At 37.0% G+C, this 21,023-nt stretch overlaps 1 protein-coding gene across 1 annotated transcript; it reads left to right on the top strand.

Moving 5' to 3' along the window:
• Positions 1–5,069: 5,069 nt before the first annotated feature.
• Positions 5,070–20,547, top strand: LOC126822734 (coiled-coil domain-containing protein 13). Its single transcript, XM_056101418.1, has 18 exons — positions 5,070–5,166; positions 5,853–6,036; positions 6,880–6,948; positions 7,511–7,616; positions 8,138–8,277; positions 9,761–9,841; positions 9,936–10,055; positions 10,473–10,577; positions 11,057–11,224; positions 11,933–12,009; positions 12,630–12,729; positions 13,525–13,731; positions 14,749–14,870; positions 15,271–15,360; positions 15,828–15,953; positions 16,730–16,857; positions 17,579–17,690; positions 18,522–20,547. The coding sequence occupies exons 2-18, from the start codon at positions 5,875–5,877 to the stop codon at positions 18,697–18,699; spliced, it is 2,091 nt and encodes a 696-aa protein (XP_055957393.1). The 5' UTR covers positions 5,070–5,166; positions 5,853–5,874; the 3' UTR covers positions 18,700–20,547.
• Positions 20,548–21,023: the final 476 nt, after the last annotated feature.

The raw sequence follows: 21,023 nt of genomic DNA, 5'->3' as shown, positions 1-21,023 counted from the left end.
TATTTCACTCACAGTTTCATTGTCAAGTTTTTCACTAAATACTGGCATAGGCGGCCATTTCTCAGATGACTCATACAGAAAACCTGGACCCGTTATCCAGTTGACAGATTTAAGGGCATCTGCACTAAGACCTCGAGAGGCATGATCAGCGGGGTTCTGCTTAGACGGAACATACCTCCATTGATCAATTTCCGATCCATCACGTATTACTGCTAAGCGATTAGACACGAACACCTGATAACGCGCTTTCTCATTCGCGATATACTTCAGTACCGTCTGGCTGTCTGTCCAGAAGTACACTTGGTTCACTGGTATAGTCAATTCCGTATTCAACATATTGTTAATTCTTACAACTGACGTAGCAGCTGATAATTCCAACTTTACAATTGTGTGCGGTTTAATAGGCGCAACACGTGATCTCCCTATCACAAATGACACATGTACTTCACCACGGTCACTTTCAAATCTTACATAAGTAACCATTGCGTATGCATTTTGCGATGAATCTGCGAAATGATGCAATTGTGTATTCACAATATTACCAAAAGACTTCGGCTTTAAACAGCGATCAATTGACACGTTTTCTAAGTTCGGTAAATCATTTACCCAGTTTCTCCAATCGCGTTCATGTTTTTCTGGTATTTCTTGATCCCAACCAAGTTTTTCGCGACATAAGTCTTGAATGATTAACTTAGCACGGAGAACGAACGGAGAAGCGAACCCAAACGGGTCGTACACAGAACTCATAACCGATAAAATGTTACGACGAGTTGCTTTTGGATTCATAGAGCTCACACTAAATTCAATTTTATCGTCTTCGACACCCCATTTCACACCCAATGCACGTTGCACTGGTAAATTGTCATTGATATTGTCGAAATCCAAGTTTTTGGTTTCATCAACTCTATCAGATGCCGGGATAGTTTTCATCAAATTGCGACTGTTACTGACCCATTTTGTCAAATTAAAACCACCGGATCTTAATACAGTACGAATATCTTTCACTAAGGAAATGGCTTCAGGTTCACTCGGCAACGATTTTAAAAAGTCATCCACGTAAAAATCATTGTTGATTGAGTCAATGACACTTTGATCTACTTTACCTATATTGTCGCTTGCTACACGTTTGAGAGCGAAATTGGAACAGCTCGGAGAACTGACAGCTCCAAATAAATGGACTAACATACGATATTCAGTTAATGCTTGATTTATGTCCCCTTTTGGCCACCATAAAAATCTCATAAAGTCTACATCAGATTTACTAACTCTGACTTGATAAAACATGCTCTCTATATCGCTCATGACAGCAAAATAGTCTTGTCGCCATCTTAAAAGCACACCGAGTAATTTATTTGTCAAGTCAGGGCCTGACAATAATTGTTCATTGAGAGATGTATTATCATACATCAAAGGGCAGTTAAATACCACTCTCACCTTATTGGGTTTTCTTGGATGCACAACATTATGATGATTTAAATACCATACTTTACCATCTAGTTTCACCAATTCACCTTTTGGCACTTTTTCGGCATAGTTTTTCGATTCTAAATTATTCATGAAATCGGTATATTGTTTATGAAGAAATTCATTGACACTTAATCTCTTTCTCAGTTTATAAGCGAACACTTCGGCTTGAAGCCTGTTATTTGGCATCACAACATCACGATTTCTTAAAGGCAGATTGGTTTCATAATGTCCATCTTTTAATTTTATAGAATTGTCCATAATATTGATGAAACGTTTATCTTCTACTGACATGAATTGTCGGTCATCACATAGCCTTTCACCGAATTCGAGATTAAAGTACCTTTTAACTTGTAGCTCTAAATTATGGTCAACATGACAATAATTAACACTAATATGATTTTCAAATTTCCCGTTAAGACCGTAGAACAACCAACCCAAAGGTGATCTTACAGCATACGGTTCACCGAGGTTGCCTGTACGAATCTCGAGTGGCTGTGTCGCCAATGGAAAGTTCACACCAATCATCACTGTCACTTTGGGTATACAGTTACCACCCAAATCAGGTAATTTAATGTCCTTAAAATGTTCCCATTTATTGATATCGGACTGTTGAGGTGCATCCTTTATAGTAACTGGAATTTCATCCCTTATGTACGCTGGAGGCAAATCATAAAATGCTTTACCACAAACATCACTAACTTGTACAAGATCAGTCACTATACTAGTGTTTATAGTCTCTTCCAAATTAATGGTTTTTAACACAACTTGAGTTTGTTTACATCTGAGTTTCAGATGATATGAAATCTCATTGTTAAAAAATAACACACCCGAGCCATTATCTACGAAGGCATAGGTTGAAACTATATCGTCATTCACTTTTGGTTTTAGGCAGATAGGAACAATTGCCATTAAAGGGTTTCCACCCATAATTTCAGCTTTAACACAACCTGAAGTTATTTTGTAGTTCGTATTATCAATACTTTTCTTGACACTGGTTTCACTATTATTATTAAAGTTTTTCCTGTCCCTTGCAGGATCATGCATAACAGTTTGGTGAGTTCTCGTACACTTGTCACATTTTGACCATTCAGGATTTGGACATGTATCCTTCATATGACCAGGATTTAGGCATGCATAACACAAACCAAGTTTTCTTACTGACATATCACGATCAGATTGAGTGATTCCAGCAAATCGTCTACACTGCAATAAAGAATGATACGTTTGCTGTCCACAATAAAGGCATGGCGACTTTGCTGCTAGATTTTCACGTTTCGTACCATGTTGTACCACAGGTTGAATGTTTGTTGCGTTCACTCTCCTTTGTGGGATTTTTGGTTGAACGCTGAATGACTGATAATTTGATCTCTGTTGGTAACCCAATCCACTAACTCTCGGATCGTTCTCGTTCCTTGATAAAACACCCACAAAGTTTTCAAAGTCAATTAAAGTAGGAGAACGATTCTCCTTTTCACGGAGTCGACCAACTTCCGAAATCCACTTTTGTTGTATGGCTATAGGCAGTTTACTACACAATGTCTTAATAAATTCAAAACCATCAAGAAAGTTCATGTCTTTATTATTTTGTTTTGAATTAACACAATTGGTTAAGAATATTGAAAACTTTCTTAACCCCACTTTATCACCATTCTGAATTTTCGACCAATGTTCAGCTTTTGATGCAAATGCAGAGGCTATGAGTTGCGAATTACCATAGTCCCTGTCTAACAGTCTTCTTGCTTCACGATACGCATCAACAGGCGGTTCTATCAAAGGGCAGAATTTGATCAGTTCGTGTGCTTCACCCTTTGTGTATTTTAACATAAATTCTAAAAGTCTGGCAGGGTCACTAGTGTTCCGTTCAATAATAAATTGAAAATTCTTCACAAATGTTTGATAAGATAACACATCAGTTCCATCAAAATAATGTAATTCCTGACTAGGAAGTACTTGGTCCCTCTGATTTTCAACAAGTTTAGCCAATATATCGGATATGTCAACATTATTCACAGCCGTTTTAGGGCAACTATCAGAACTCACAGGGATTTCCGGTTCAATATTCACACAACTTTCAGGTTCAGTCACATGATTAGAAACACTGCTGGGAGAATGTTCAGGAATTATAGGTTTTTGTTTCAATGTTAGTTCTGAATCTGACACTCTACTTTTATTTTCTAACACTGTTGCTATTTCTGTTGCTGCTTTAAGTTGTGCTCGCAGACGTATTTCTTTTTGTTTTCTGTTGATTTCTTCCATGGCTCCTTCCATGGCTCGTTGCATTTCAAGTTTTTGTTTTTCTAGTTGATTGGACTCTTCCAAAGCAAACAATTCCTCTTTTAGTTTAATTGCACGCATTTTGGCTCTAGAGGCTGAAGAAATTTTACTCCCTTTACTACTAATATTCGAGATACTATCTTCGGGATTCACAGTGGGTTTATCATCAACCATAGACATAGTACCGGCCCCATGTGGCGCACGTGCTGCTGTCACTTGTTCGTCATGAATACCGGCCCCGTGCAGGCCAGTCGGCCTGTCGTCATTCTCAGTTACTTCAATGTCATTTTGTATCACATCATCGGAAATCAATCCAGGATCCGAGACAGTTTCACGACTAGAATTTGTACTTACAATTTCTATGTGTGGCTCCAAGACAGGCGGAGGAGGGGTTATGTTTCCCGCTTCACGTTTCTTCATTCCAGACATCAGAAAAACACAAATTAATGTCACAAAAGTGAAAGTCGCACAACACGATGTTTTCATCGAAATGTCAATTTCAGATGTTTTCTACTTGATTATGTGGATGCCGAGCTGGTGAAGACTAGTTCGATGAAGTTCACCCCACTAAATTATTCACATGACACCGCTACAAATCTAAGCTAGTCCCTTTTCAGCATATCGTTACATACGCGCGTCACCGCTTTGATAAAACCCCATGATGTGTCCATAAGAAATATGAAACTGCAACATAACAACTATTTATTCACCATCACATTAGTTATTTCACAAAGGTTCACTGGTTACAAGTCATATTCTGATAGATACATACATAGATAATCTTAGCGTTTTGCTCGTGTTAACTTGCGGTAGAAAACAGTACGCTGTCACCAGCTCACATCACGCACTTTCATCTTTACTTTCATCGCACATGTTCACAACATCCGCTCGGTTGCTAAGCAACTGACTCGATTTTCAAGACACTAGATACTATCCTACAATATGCAATTAGACTCGATTAACTCACATTTAACTTAATATACTGCATGTATGCACAGACACATTATATTGCCATATGTAGATTTTGAACATTACAATCATAAATAATGTTGAATTGTTGATTCCTAGCCCGGTATACTTAATTAAATTAATCACATTGTGTAACGTACAGAATTTAAAAAAAAAATAATAATAATGCTTTATTCAGTAATAAAATCATACTATCTACATGTTGTTTATCGCTTGTAAAATGTCTATGTGGTTTGTCACGTCCCCGGGTTTTATCTGTGTCTAGCGCGTCTTTCTGCACTCACTATTGTCCAGGGCGATAATCTCAACCCTTGATGAACGCGACTAAAGAGACTGGATAACTATATCTTTATTTCTACCGGAAGTTGTTATGTTGCTATGTCGAGTAAAATATTTCTAGTGAATATTATGTGATATTTATGGAATTTTGACTAATTAGTATTCTTTAATCGCGTGGTAAGTTGATTAATGATTATCGTGAATTGATGAACGAATTCCTTTAGAAGTGATTTAAAGCGATTACATAGCCTAATTATTCCGATTGCAGGCAGAACAAACGTTTTCGAAATTTTGTTTGTAAAAATGTAAATTTGATCTATGATTCTATGACTATTTCACTGTCTGGTTCTTCATAAATAATAAACTAATTTGTCCCGTATGATCAAACTGCCTCTTAAACCTACACAGAGACTACAATTCTCGAGTACTACTAGTCTCGGTAGACCTAATGTGCGATAGGTTTTGTTGGCTAGTCTGTTGAAATACCGATATAAAAAATTCGGTACTATATTTCAGTAACGTACCAGTTCCCATGATCGTAGAGACTTGATATTCTCAGGGGGTATTCATGGGGCCTAGCCATGACCTCACATTCTCTAATTCAAGTGACCATGCCTGGGTGTTTTGCCAAGTTCTGGCTGTATAAGGCCACTATAGGCCTATATTAATATATATTGACATATTGTTCTTTTATTAAACAGTTGAGGTGTAAATTTTTCCTGTAGACAATTTCATTGTCTGTGGGGGTGGCCAGGTGGGTTGGGAATTTTCCAGCGAGTATAAAGAGCCAGAAGCGATTAACACTAACAGACTATTCAAAGTGGCTCCATTCTATGTTTCTGTTGCTGCTTATAATTTTATAGATATATAAAGGTTAGAGAGAAAATGGAGGCTGACGAGACGTTAAAACAGCAGTTTAAACTCTTACAAGATCAACAACAATTGAAATTACTCCGGCGAAAACAAATGAAGGAAGAAAAGGAAAACTCTTCAAATAATTCTACTAAGAATAAATCTTTTGGTATTGATGACAATTTAGATTTAAAGGTGAGATTACATATTTTACAATTTACCTGTTTTGAGTGAAGTCTGTATCATTACAGGCCCGGGACTTGCTTGCAGCTAGCCTCCAGATATGTTCACTTTATTATTAGATAAATACATTTGTTTTATATTGTTTGAGGGGGGTTGGATGGCCGATTGATTAGCACGTGTGCGCTGTATCATATGGTCTGTCATTGCGTCAACTGGCGTGGTTTCGAATTCCGGGTTGTACCTGACAAGGAGTAGGGTCGCCTGTCCAACCTTGTGGGTTTTCTGCCTGCAGGTCCTCCGGTTTCCTCCCACTGCTAAAGACCCCTATGTGCAAGCGAATTATTGAAATAAAAAATTTAACCATATGTTAGTCCCGAAATTACCTAGTTTGTGTCGAGTGGACGTTAAACTCCATTTTTCTCTCTCTCTTTTTTTATTGTTTGAAATGTCAGTGTATATTGTGTGTCACATCCTCGGGTTTGCCTTGTGTTGTTTGTGTGTGGTGCAGTCATCCTGCGTTTACTTTTTAATGTGAGGTTCTGTATGGTACAATATCTGTTTAAAAATCTGAAAAACACATAATGACCTAGTTTGAGTTGAGTGGACATCAATTCTCAACGCTCTCTCAATATATCACTGGATATCTGTTTGATTGATGAAGGGCTGGACTTTAACAATTTATAGAATTTAACAAAAATTACTATAATATGCCATTAAACCCCCTTTCCATTCCATCGTAATAAAAATCCTGATCATATACCTCACATCCAATCCATCCTATTAATAAACATTCCATTATTATACCATTAAATCCCATCCCATTCTGGTATTAAAGCTGGTTGTATTATTTTTCAGATTGAGAAAAACAATAGTTGTAATTACATATCAGAGGAATTGGTTGAACATCTTAATAACCAAATACGAGTAAGTTATAACACATGTCATCTGTTTCTTCTTTCTTCATCCGGGTAAGACGTTGGCTCGCTAGCGTGCATTGGCCGAGAAAGTTCTTCATTTCCCCTTGTCAGTGGTGCAGGGCGGAGGGCCTGAAAAGGACAGCTGTCTAGTCATTTGGATGGGATAAAAAAAGCAAGGTCCTGTGTATAGATTGGCATGAACTTAAAAGATCCCTTAGGCAGTTGGAATTAGATATAAAAGTAGGTCATAGTGCCGCTGTCCAGGCAAAATGTCCCTCATAGCACACTGTATGGCGTACGCCTGTCTTCATTAGCCGACTCGGAGTAGAACAGTAGGACAGTAGGACGTTAAACCCCATTTCATTTCATTTCACGTCATTTTCTTGTTTCTGTCTCAACACTTGTTTTCTTTTATTAAGATTTTAAACTTACTTTCAGTCTAGAATAAACTCTCACTTTTTATCAGACAAAGCGATACTGTATCTCTTTTAAAATCCTGTTTAAACCACTTTTTGATTTTATTGTTGATTTTATTGAATACCGGTATTGTTATCATTTATTTTGTGTAGGAATTACGTGATGAAAATGGTCGATGTTATAAATTGTTAAGTGAAAGAGAATTTGAAATAAAACAATTGAAGAAGAAGAAGATTGAGGAGAAATCAGCGTTATCTGGTGAATAATCAATTCTATATTTAAAACGGGTGGGGTGGGGGAGCGGCAAACGGTCAAACACATAGGCTTTAGACACTTATGTCTATCATTGGTGCAGTTTCTATGCCAAGCTTGTACGTGACAGGAAGTAGTGTCGTCTGCCCAATGTTATGAGTTTCCTATAAGCTTATTCATTTCTCTGTTCAGGTATTTTTTACCTTTTCTGTTTAATTGTAATCATTACCTTCTAAACTTTTAAATTCAGTTACGTTCAGTTCTAATAAAATTTCATTGAAGTAGAAAGACTATGAATTATTTATTGCACATTTTTGACACTTGTCACCAATTAACAAATCTGACATTTCACAGATTTTTTTTTTATTAAACCCACCAATCGAGGTTTGTATTCTTGGACAATATCTGAGTTTCACGATTTTCACGCTATTGAGTTTTTCATAATTAAAATGAAAATTAAAATGACAAAACGAAAGAAGTGTTAAGATTTTTTTTGATGTAATTATCGAAAATATTTCTTTTTTTAGGCGTAGAGATAACAAATGAAACTGCAGCTACAAAGATTGTTGAATTATCCAAAAAAGTTCGAGAATTGACATCGGAACTTGAATCTGAAAAAACTAAAAACAAACAAATTGGTAAAAGATGTCATGATTTACAGACACAGGTAAATTTTATTCTATATAATTGTGGGGGGTTGGATGGCCGAATGTTTAGCATGCGCGAGCTGTATCATACGGTCTGTCATCGAGTCAACTGGCATGGTTTCGATTCCTTGGTTGTACGTGACAAGGAGTAGTGTCACCTGTCCAACCTCGTAGGTTTTCTCCGGGTCGTCTGGTTTCCTCCCACTGCTAAAGACTCCTACGCACAAGCGAATTATTGAAATAAAATTTCACATATATATATGTTAGTCCCGAAATGACCTTGTTTGTGTCGAGTGGACGTTAAACCCCATTTCTCTCTCTCTATAGAATCGTAAAGTTAGTAATCCCAGACAAATGTGTCGGGGTGGGGGGTGTCACATTGAGTCATGTGACTGCATGGGCTTTGGATCATAATGTCTGTTACTGAGTGTAAAGAGGGCTAGGTCTATTTGTTAAGGCCAACTCAATTTTCGTCAAGGTTAGAGCATGTGATTGTAGGTGAGATTGTAGGTTAGGGTAAGTGTTAGGGCTAGGTTCAAGCTTAGGGTTGGGATTAGAGCTAGCCTTGTTTACATCTCGTGACCTTTGACCAAAGAGGCGTGGTTTGATTTAATTCTTGTAGGTAACGAGGAGGAGAGTCGCCTTCCTAACTTCGTGCAGTTTCTCTGTGCCTGCCGGTTTTCTATGCACAATTTAATTAAAAGTGTACCATATGTTGGGGAGGCACGATGACTCAGTGAGCAGGACGTTGGCTTGCTAACCGGAGATCCCGTGTTCAATCCCTGCGTTGGCCAAGAAAGTTTGTCAGGATTTTCCAGTGTGGTTTCCCTTTGTCAATAGTGCAAGACGGAGTGCCTGGCAAGGGACAATGTATAGTTGTTTAGATGGGCCAAAAACCAAGGTCCCGTGTGGAAATTGGAATTCGACATAAGAGTAGGCCGTAGTGCTGCTGTTCGGGCAAAATTTCCCTCATAGCACACTGCAAGGCGTATGCCCGTCTTCATTAGTCTAGTCAGAGCAGAACAGTAGGACGTTAAACCCCATTTCATTTTATTGATTACCATGTTAGTCCTAGAATAACCTACTTTGTGTTGAATGGATATTAAACCCCATTTCTCTCTCTCTCTTTCCCAAACTCACTGGGCTTAAATATCTATGTGTTAACTTTCCGGATGGGAGATAGAAATGGGGTTTTTAACATCCACTCGACACAAACTGGATGAGAGAGATATTGCCATATTACTATTATAAACTGAATTTTTGGACCTATAACTTATCCCTAAGCACTGCTTATCTGGTTCTTTCTTTTACTTGGGAGCGACGTCCTTCGAAGAATAGTCAAGGCTCTTTCAATTCAAGTATGATTGTCATTAAACTTGGCATGTTTGTTCCTTAGACAAATTTGTTTATATATATATGTCCACACAATTCCAAGATGACCACATGTGAAGGTGTCATACTGAGTTCCTGGTCCATGTACTACTACCGTTTTTGTTATTATAGATTTCAGCGATTCCAGAAGATGCCAGGAATACATTTGGTTCAGCGAGTACATTTCGATCTATTTATACAGATAATGATCGGGTAAATACACTTTCTTTATTTTGTAATTTTGGATTCATTGACTGTCCAATTTAAAATGATACTAAGTAATATTATCATGTATCTATTACTATAGGAACAAGCTGAGTTAGACGTAAAAGCGTTACAAGATAAGTTAAAACAAACGGAATCAAAAGTTGCTGAATTCAGAAACCAGTCGTCACAGTTAAAACAAGAACTGAAGATAGCGCACAAGGTAAATTCTTATTTATATAAAAAAAAACCAAATATTTATTATCAAGGGGGCCTCGTCAAACAAATTGTTCACAAGAGTTTTCTCCCAGTTTATTTGCCCTCGAGCAATAAATGAAAAGAAATAAAATCTAGTTTAACTTCCTACTATTCTGCTCCTACTGGGCTAATGAAGATGGGCTATTAGGGAAATTTTGCCAGGACACCAACTGTCAAGACTTGTTTTACGTGCACTCCAAAGTGTACTTTTAATTGCTCGATTTTTGTTACCATCAAAACTTCCTGCATCCCTGGGGGAACCACCCTGGAAAATGCTTGGGAAACTTTCATGACTAACACCCAGATTGAACCCTTCACTTACATATTTAATGGGTAGACAATCCCCAGCTCATGTTGATTTTTATGTTTTGATTTATTCCAGGTTTTAAATCAAGAAGTTGGAGAGAATGTAAATATACAGAGTTTATTGTCTGGTAATACAAACTGGCGAGGTCGAGCTCAACAAATTCTTTTACTACAGAAAAAGGTGATTATAAACTTTATTACCTGCTAATACAAATTGGATAGTTAGTTACAGGTAGAAGGGTTTGTTACAGATAGAAGGGTTTGTTACAGGTAGAAGAGGTTGTTACAGGTAGAAGGGGTTTCATACAGGTAAAAGAGTTTGTTATAGGTAGAAGGGTTTGTTACAGGTAGATGGGTTTGTTACAGGTAGATGGGTTTGTTAGTTACAGGTAGATGGGTTTGTTACAGGTAAAGAGTTTGTTATAGGTAGAAGGGTTTGTTACAGATAGAAGGGGTTGTTACAGGTAGATGAGTTTGTTACAGGTAGATGGGTTTGTTACAGGTAGAAGGGTTTGTTACAGGTAAAAGGGTTAGTTACAGGTAGAATGGTTGGTTACAGGTAGAAGGGTTTGTTACAGGTAGAATGGTTTGTTACAGGTAAAGGGTTTGTTAATTGCAGGTAGACGGGTTGATTAATTGTATTTCGTCTACTAATTACAGGTAGAAGAGTTAAAGCAGCAGGTGTCACCTTCTAAATCTCGAGATGAAGATGACCTTGAGAATGAACTGATGGGAAGAACAACGTCGTCCACACGTCGTCGTAACCAAGATGATAAATATCGTGAAGAATTGAGGAAATATGATAAAGAAAAGAAAGAGGCCCAAGAGGTATGGCTATTAAATAAATAACTTGATTTATTCCCTTGATTTGATATATACGTTTGTTGTTAATTGCTTACAATGCCTATGTTGTTTGTGTGTCTGGGCCGGGGTTAGTGGGTAAACACGTGCGTGTGAAATTATAAGGTCTGTCATAGAGTCTGTTAGTATGGATAAATACTATGGTATCCCTATTATTGTTCAAAAGGAAAAACCCACCAATGAAATGACAACTTACAATCTGATTAAAACACAGATCCTATTTCATTTTGTTTTTTATAGTTCAAAATTTTGTATTACTTGTCTTTACTACACTAGGATCTGGAAGAGATTTTATCATTGACGTGTTCTGGATGATGTGAGGGATTAGCCAATGAAACGATCTTTTACGGCGAGCTTTAGACCGGTTTTGCACGGAACTGTGGGCAACCCACTAGAAACATCAACGCTGATTGGTTAATCAAATGTGTGATGTCATAGGGTCAAAAGCCGGTCAGATCTTCATGTAGTGTAGGCCATCAAAAGTATGAAAAATCGAAACAAAATATAGATCTGTATTTTAATCTGATTGTATGAAAAGAGATCAGTGAACAGGCATACATGGAAAGTATAAAAAAAACGAAACGAAATATTGATCTGTATTTTAATCCGATTGGACGACTTATTGTATTTTTATTGTATTTATCAAGAATGAAATGATGACTTATTTTGTCACAGAAACTGGTGAATGAATTCAAAGCTCTAGAAAATGACCACACTGCTTTAAAATCAAAAATGGAAGCTGCTAAGGCAAGGTAGGTTTCTGTTTTTCCACATTAAAGATATTTAGCTCTACCACTCTTCCGATCTTCTGTGTAATGGATGAGATTTCTGTCTGGCTATAAAATACAATTTGGACAATATATTCTACTTTACCAGATTAAAGATATTTTGGTTGGGTTAGCTTTGTGCTGCGGGTGGGTGGGGGGTGGTAGGTGACAAGAAGTAGGGTCACCTGAAATAGAATTAAACTATATGTTAGTCCCAAACCTAGTTTGTGTCGAGTGGAAGCTAAGCCCCATTTTTCTCTCTCTCTGTTTGTGCTGCAGTGAGTAAGGTTATGGTCCCAGTTTCGATTTCATTTTCGATTGAAATAGTTGTTCAGTATTTGCCATGTGTAGGACAAGGTTACTGAAAAAATCAGATCCTGTTTGACCTGTTTAGACAGTGGCATCATGTTATCATCCCCTGATGTTGTCTGGACGTATCTGCGTCTATTAGCTGGGTTGGTGCAGAAAAGTAGGACGTTAAATTCTTATTTTATTCTAAATTAAACTATACTACATCCATACTATAACTGGCTTATTAATCAAGAAATATCAGTGACATTCTTCCATGATTGATTATTTATTATAATATTGTGGTTTTGTTTTAGAAATAAAGTTTTAGCCACGGAAATGAAGTCTATAAAACAACAAATGGCAACTTTATTAGAAAAGGGTAAAAATGATGATGAATTAATTCAAGCTTTAATGGTGAGTCAAACATGCTTTATTTATTATCGTAGATAGAAATATTGGGTTGTTGAACTGTGTATTGGGAGGTTGGATGGCCAAATGGTTAGTGCGAGCGTGTTGTATCATAAGGTCTGTCATTGAGTCAACTGGCGTGGTTTCGAGTCCCCGGTTGTATATGACAAGGAGTAGAGTCGTCTGTCCAACCTCGTGGGTTTTATCTGGGTCCTCCTGTTTCCTTCCACTGTTAAAGGACCACTACGCGCAAGCGAATTATTTAAATAAAATTGAACCATATGTTAGTCCAGCAATGACATAGTTTGTGTCCAGTAGACCTTTAACCCATTTCTCTCTCTCTCTCTCTCTCTCTCTCTCTCTCTCTCTCTCAATTACTTTCACTAATTTATAAATGATTTTATATATAGGTCTGGTGGAAGGGGTTGTAAGTAAGGCGCTGTATGTGACAAGGAGTAGGATGCCTGTCCAACCTCATGGGTTTTCTTTGTGAGTAAGGCACTTGCTCACTGGTTAACTCCCAGTATTAGCAGATTTTTCAGTGTGATTCTTCTTGTCAGTGATCCAGGACAGGGGGCGTGGCAAGGAATACAATCTAGTCATTTGGGCCCTGCTTTGTTGTGAAGTAGAAGAAGCTTTAAGTTGGAAGACAAAAGTTTAGGCATCTTAGCGGTGCTGTCCTGGAAAAATGTCTCTCATAGGACACTGTATAGGACACTGCCCGTCTTTATCAACTCGTCAGCAGCAGAAAAGTAGGACGTTAAACCCCATTTCATGTTATTTTGTTTTATTTATTTACAGAGACAACAGACTCAGTTGAAGGAAATGTTAGACACGTCCAACATACATCAGAAACAGAATAATCTCAATCAACAAGATATGTTGAATGAACTGTCAATCAAATCTCAACAAGATCATAATATTGTAGAACAACTTAAATCTATCGTCGCAGAAAAAGAATTTAAAGTCCATAGATTAGAGGAAGAAATAAATTCTTTAAAACTACAGGTAACAATAACAGGTTTATTGTGACGTTGGTCTTCTATTCGCAGGTAACATTAACAAGTTTATTGTGACCTTCGTCTTCTATTGGCACTTTTTGAAACTACAGGTAACAATCACAAGTTTATTGTATTGTGAGTTCGTCTTCTGTTGGCACTCTTTGAAACTACAGGTAACATTAACAGGTTTATCTAAAGATATGGTAACAAGATGTTGGGTTTTATCTGGGTTTTCTAGTCCCCCCCCCCCCCAATGACACAGCTAAAGGTAACAAACAATAAGTTTATTGTGACATTCGTCATCTCTAGGCACTCTTCGAACATAGATACGGCAACAAGATGTTGGGTTTTGTCTGGGTATTCTAGCCCCCCCCACTCTCACTAAAGACACTGCTACAGACCTCTGCAAAGGATGGTTGTCCAAGGTTTTTGGGTGATTTTAGTCATCTTTAGGAGCTTTCGAAATATAGATAACATTACGTGAAAGTTGTTTGCCTTACTTCATAGCTTTTAGCTGGGTTCTCTAGTTTAATCCCAATGCTAATTACTAAAAACACCTGCATATCGCGCCAGTGACATGGAACAGGATTGTCTTCCTCCGATAGCTGAAGAACACCTGCATAATGTGTCAGTGACATGGAACCGGGTCGTCTTCCTCCGATAGCTGAAGAACACCTGCATAATGTGTCAGTGACATGGAACCGGGTCGTCTTCCTCCGATAGCTGAAAAACACCTGCTCACAAGCGAATTATTTATAAAACAAAATAATTACCATAATTTAATATAGAAATGATCTAGTTTATGTGGAGTGGACATTAAACCCTATTTCTTCTCTGAGTGTGAACTGGACAGGGTTCAAATTCAGGCATGGGTTTTGATGGAGAGTCGACAAAATTCTCCTTCCTAATTTCGCACACATGACCATAAATATTGTGCTTCAGTTTCAAAATGACAGAGATTTTGTGATGACAAGAAGATAAACTACATTCCTTTCTCCTTCAATGTGATAATTTCCTCTTTCAGCATCTACAGAAGATACAAGATGAGGGTAGATCAAACATTTCAAATATGTCGCGACAATTCACGACCACTAATCACGACAGTCTAGTCTTACAATCAGTCACGCCACCTGGTACTGGATCAAGGTAAACTTCACTTTTATTTCACGGCAGTCTGTAGAACATGTCCCACCTGCAAACTGTAATATAAACATGCCCCACCCACAGTCTGTAATATTCATTTGAACCCCCAAACACTCATTCCACGATTTCGTATAGAAAGATTTGGAGTTCACAATTTTCATCCCTTGAAATTTCGTATCTGACTTTTTTATATCCACAAGAGCTTGCATGATGATTAAGTTAAAATTTAAGTAGTTTGTCAATTACTTTTCCCTTAAAATATTATTTAATCACCCCAATAAAACATGATGGCTTTTACAGTGAAACACTAAATTTGTGCTTTTTGACTTCCAGCATTTCCCTATAACCTCCATTTTCACTGCCCCTTAATTCATGATAATTATTCTTTGTATTTATATTGTAGACGTGACGAACGTCCTCCAACTGTAGCTGGTCGAGCTGAAAGTGCCAGATCGTTACCATCGCGATCATCAGTCCGACCACCGTCTGCGAGGTAATATAATTTATACTTCACTCACAGGATATTCTAGGTTTTATACTTCACTTCACTGGTTTTAAAGTACAATATTGGTGTCGGTTATTATCACCTATGTGATAGAACTGGTTAAACACGTTCCAAATATAATTTTAACACAGAGATCATTGCTACGATAGATGCGTTATAAAGCTTTCAAGAAAATGAAGTGACGAACTCAAAAGGAAAACATGAGTTATCCTTCTATATAACTGACTGAAGTAACGAGCGATAACAGATACACGAGCGAATTCTATTGAAGATGAAAAGTTGTTATCTGAGATAATGAGAGGATATCTGACAATTCAAAATAGAAATTGGCTATCACTAGATACGAGAAAATGAGAAAAATAGAAAAAGGTGCCTGCATTCCCTTGTTTTTGTTCATTATGTACTTGATTAAAACATGATGTTTATTTTTAACACATAGTTTTTGTAATTTCCAGCCATGTTTCATCGAATCAAGAGATAGGAGCGTTACAGTATCAGTGCCAGGAATATAAAATATTGATGCAAACGGCAGACGTGGAGAAAGAAAAACTAGCAGAACTAGTCAAAATATTACAAAAACGGTACTGTATATATATATATATATCTATCTCTATATCTTTATTCAAAATGGATAAAAGATTCATTAAATTCTTTGCCATGATCATGGACCTTATAATACATGGATTTATAATGGAGCAGTACACATGCCAGGTTACCACAGACGCTGCTGAGGGACATAACTCGTTAATAACTTCCGATAAGGCGTCTCAAATTCCTGTTATTAAGCTGTTACCAGTCCATGTATTATAAGGTCCATGCCATGATGTCTATCAGATTTAAAGAAAAACGACATTAGAACTTTATTTAAAGTGATTTATTAGTTGACCAATTTCTAAATGATTCGTTAAATTCTGTACATTATGACGTTTCGCTAAATTCACACTTACAGTTACACTTAGTAGGTGGAAACACAAACTTGGTCCATGATCTTGATAGGCTTTCATAACAGATAGATTGTTACAGATGAGATTAGTAAAGTACGCAAATGATTTGTCTCAGCCTCTTCGTATTTTGTCTACATGAAAGTCTTCTCTCTGGATTTAGTTCGTGAAAATCACGATTCAGAGAAAAATTATGGACTGGATCATAGGAATTAAACAAGGTTTAGCTAAATGTTGTGAACTTACAGCTATGGAGGCTGCTATCCGTCGGACACACTATTATGACGTGCGCTTCACGTCATACTTCACAAAAGCTGATGACGTTTAACGTCTAAGTGTAAATGTAAAATTTACAGAATTGAAGAAGTTAGGTTGAAACATAACAAGATATTATTATATTTATATATTATTTACAGAATTGAAGAAGTTGTATTAAAACATAATGAAAGTCAAACTGAGTTAATAAATCAACGTAGAAATAACGCCCTGTTAGAAAAACAACTTGCTAAATACAAGGTTGATCAGAATAAATTTACTAAAGGCAGTAAGTTATATGCTTAATATTATTATTACTCATGGGGGGGTAGATGGCCGAATGGTTAGCGGGGTTAGATGGCCGAATGGTTACCGGGGTTAGATGGCCGAATGGTTACCGGGGTTAGATGGCCGAATGGTTAGCAGGGTTGTTCACCTGTCCAATCTCGTGGGTTTTCTCCAGGTTCTCCAGTTTCCTACCACTGCTAAAGACTCCTACGCGCAAACGAATTATTGAAAGAAAATTGAGCCACACATGTTAGTCCTGAAATGACTTAGTTTGTGTCCAGTGGACGTTAAACCCCATTTCTCTCTCTCTATATCATACTGTCATCAGAGCTCGCTAGCCTGGACGCTGCGGGTTCGCTCCAGGTATTGGCCGAGAAAGTTCATTGGGATTTTCTAGTGTGATTTCCGCTTTACAGTAGTGCAGGACGGAGGGCCTGACAAGGACACCTGTCTAGTAAAAAAAACAATGTCACATGTAGGCCTACTCATTGGCATGCACATAAAAGATCACTTGCTAGTTGGAATTCAATATAAGAGTAGGCCACAGTGCTGCTGTCCGGGCAGAATGTCTCTCATAGTACATTGTATAGCGTATTCCCATTTTCATTAGCCCAGCTGGAGCACAACAGTAGGACATTAAACCACATTTCATTTCAATTCACTTTCTCTTCGGATTGGTTTTAAATTTTATTACAAATATTTACCTGTTTGTGTGTTTACAGATACAAGTGCCCGTAAAAAAGGTCTATCATCAGGTAGAATAGGAGGGGATCCTATTTATAAATCTCTAGATGATGAAACAGACGTTCAAACTTTAGAAGAAATTCAAACATGGTAAGTAGAAAGAAGATGTTGTTACACAAATTAAAGGCCCAATATGTGTGGTTTACAGGTCAATGGTTAGGCATTATGTAATATATTGGTACTGCAGGAATCTATTGACCCAAGTTTTGTTGCACAATGGACCTTTATGCAACTTCACAATCTGATTAAAACAGATTTCATTTAGTTTTTTATGGTTCAAAATTTCGTTTTACTTGTCTTTACTACACTAGGATTTTGAAGAGTTGTTATATAATCCGCGTTCTGGTTGATATGAGGGATTAGCCAATGAAACGGTCTGTTGCAGCGAGTTCTTGGAACTGTGGGTATCCTACTAGAAACATCATCGCTGATTGTTTAATCAAATGTCTGATGCCATAGGGTCAAAAGTCACTACAACTGGTTTAGATTCCCTGGTTGCATGTAACAAGGAGTAGGTTTGCCTGTCCACCCTTGTGGGTTTTCTCCAGGTCCTCCGGTTTCCCCCCATTGCTAAAGACCCCTACGCGCAAGCGAATTATTGAAATGAAATTGAACTATATGTTAGTCTTGAAATGATCTGGTTATGTTGAGTGGACGTAACCCCATTTATCTGTCTCTCTCCATCAAGGTATTCGCCTAATAAACACCTACACAAAGTTTAAACTGATGTTTTCAGGGGAACAGTTCTTAAAAATATTTAAAATATGTACAAAAATTACATTACTTATTTTACAGTTTTTATTTCATGTAATCGGCTGTGGTCTCTCTCTCTTCTATATCATAATAAAGATACATTTATCATTCTTGAAAGTAATCACACTTAATTTCTTTATCAATAAAAAAAAAACTTTTCTTTTATAGTCTGGAGATTCAGAAAGATGAAAATGAAGCCCTAAAGTCCGCGTTACACAGTACGTTACAAGCCAAAGAAGAAGATCTGAGAATTTATTCCAATACCATCGACGAAACTAAAAAAGTTTTACTCCAGGCTTTAAGACAATATAAACAGAATATGGTTCAAGATGGAACATTGTCGTAGATCGCATTGTTTGTCGTTTATTTACAAAATAGGATACCAAATAGAACATCAATCCGATTACAATACAGATCTATATTTCGTTTCTTTTTTTTTATATATCGATGGCCTTCACTACATAAAGATCTGACCGGTTGTAGTAAAAGGTCGCAGCAGAGGTCGTACGAACGTTTTTTTAACCTATGACATCAGATAATTGATTAATCAATCAGCTTTGACGTTTCTAGTGGCTGAGCCACAGTTCCGTGCATCAAACGCCAAGAAGTCGCCGTAACAAATGGTTTAATTTGCTAATCCCTCACACCATCCAGAATGCAGGTTATATAACAACTCTTCCAGGTTCTAGTGTAGTAAAGACAAATAAAAGGAAATTTTGAACTATAAAAAAACGAAACGAAATAGAATCTGTGTTTTAATCAGATTGATGGAATATAGTCAGATTGTCTTGTTTCTTTTACATAATATGATTCAACATGGAATATACAATCATGGATAGCCTTACTGTTCGTGATAGGATTCATCACGCCGTAGTTTTCTGTCTATACAAGATGCCGTACATGAAACACCAGACATGACAACAGCTTTAATGTGTCAAGTTTTGACAATCAAACCTGAGGAAAACTGAATGTAATATCACCTTTAACTTCCCATGTTTTTTTTTTTTTTATAATAAATGGTCAAACTGAAACCTGAGGAGAACTGGATGTGATGTCAACTTTAAATCAAGAATTGCATTTTTTTAAGTCATATGTTAAAATAAATCCTTAAAATACATGACATCTATACACACAGTCTCGTTCCTTGTTAAAAAATAATCCTAAATCATATACTTCACTTGTGTCAGTTGCGAAATTGACAAATATATCATTTTCTTTTTAAATCCAACATTGATTTTTACGGTGTTATTATTACGTGTGCAGGTTTGAAAGTCTCACTCAACCAGGCATCATTATCCTTATCTGTTTAACCACGGACCTTGACAATTGAGCCAACCCTCTCTTTTATTGTGTAGACTTCGTTATCCAGTGAAAAGAAATGATACAAATTCTAGATACTGTCGGCAAGTAGTACTTTTTTCCAATTTTTACATGAATGTTTTTTTAAGTGCTAGACTAATTCCTATGATTATATAAAAGTGATTTAACAACCTAATTAAGTAATAGATATATAAAAAACTATTCAATTATTGCTTTATTTTGTCTAGCTTATATTTTTATAAATGGAATGTCTGATTTTAATAGCAACCATTAATTATGTGTTCAGTTATTAATCATCATATGTTAGTACTTTCATTTTATACATACTGCTAACACTGTTTTATATATTTACAGTAAATAATCCAAGATAAATATCATTAGAATTTTAAGATTTTTTTCCGCCAGTTCTCAACAAAAAAATCGTCAGTACCACAAAAAATTATCGCCAAAATCAAATTTGGATTGCCACTTTCATATTGTTATCACAGATTGTGACTTTGGCGACTGACATTGTGAGCCCTGGTAGATGTAACCCGGTTGATACTGATGTATGCATACTGCTAACACTATTTTATATACAGTCGATATAACCTGGTTGATGCTGATGTGCCATTGTATACATACTGCTAACACTATTTTATATACAGTCGATATAGCCCGATTGATGCTGAGGTGCCATTAAATCACATATCATTCATTCATTATACAGTAGTACTGTTCTCTAATGTCCACCCTAATCTTACCATTTCCAAGTAAATGGGGGTTTTCTTTGGTTTATTTTTTTTTTAAAACAGGGATGGTAAGTCGTGCTACATTATATATACTATTCAAAAAAAGTAGGGGATATTTGATTTTTAAGTGTTATTAAAGTCACCTAATGAAACTGACGAAGAAACAAATGACAAAATGAAATGAAGTTCACATTCATCGATTTATTCCAAATGATCGTTAGACTTAGTAAGGCACAGACTGACCATTATAAGGGTAAAATGATACCCGGGGTCAAACAGCAAAGTTACCACAGCATCACAACCAAGTCAGTAACGGGTAAATCCTCCTCTGTTTGCCAAACAAGCATTGATCCGATGTGGCATACTCCTAATGAGACGTCTAAGGTCATTTTGGTCCAGATTGTCCCATTCCTGTTGCAACGCAGCAGCAAGTTCTTGGACATTGGCAGGACGTTGTTGACGTTGACGTAACCGCTGTCCAAGCATGTCCCAGACATGCTCGATGGGGGAGAGGTCGGGACTCAGTGCTGGCCAAGGTAATGTGGTGATGTTCTGTTGTTGGAGGTAACCTGTAACGATCCTGGCCCTGTGACATCTTGCGTTGTCATCCTGGAAGATG

The sequence above is a fragment of the Patella vulgata genome, chromosome 5, assembly GCF_932274485.2.
Source record: "Patella vulgata chromosome 5, xgPatVulg1.2, whole genome shotgun sequence".
NCBI classification, from domain to species: Eukaryota; Metazoa; Mollusca; class Gastropoda; family Patellidae; genus Patella; species Patella vulgata.
The sequence above is the reverse complement of the archived record's forward strand: the minus strand, read 5'-3'. Positions and strand labels throughout refer to the sequence as shown.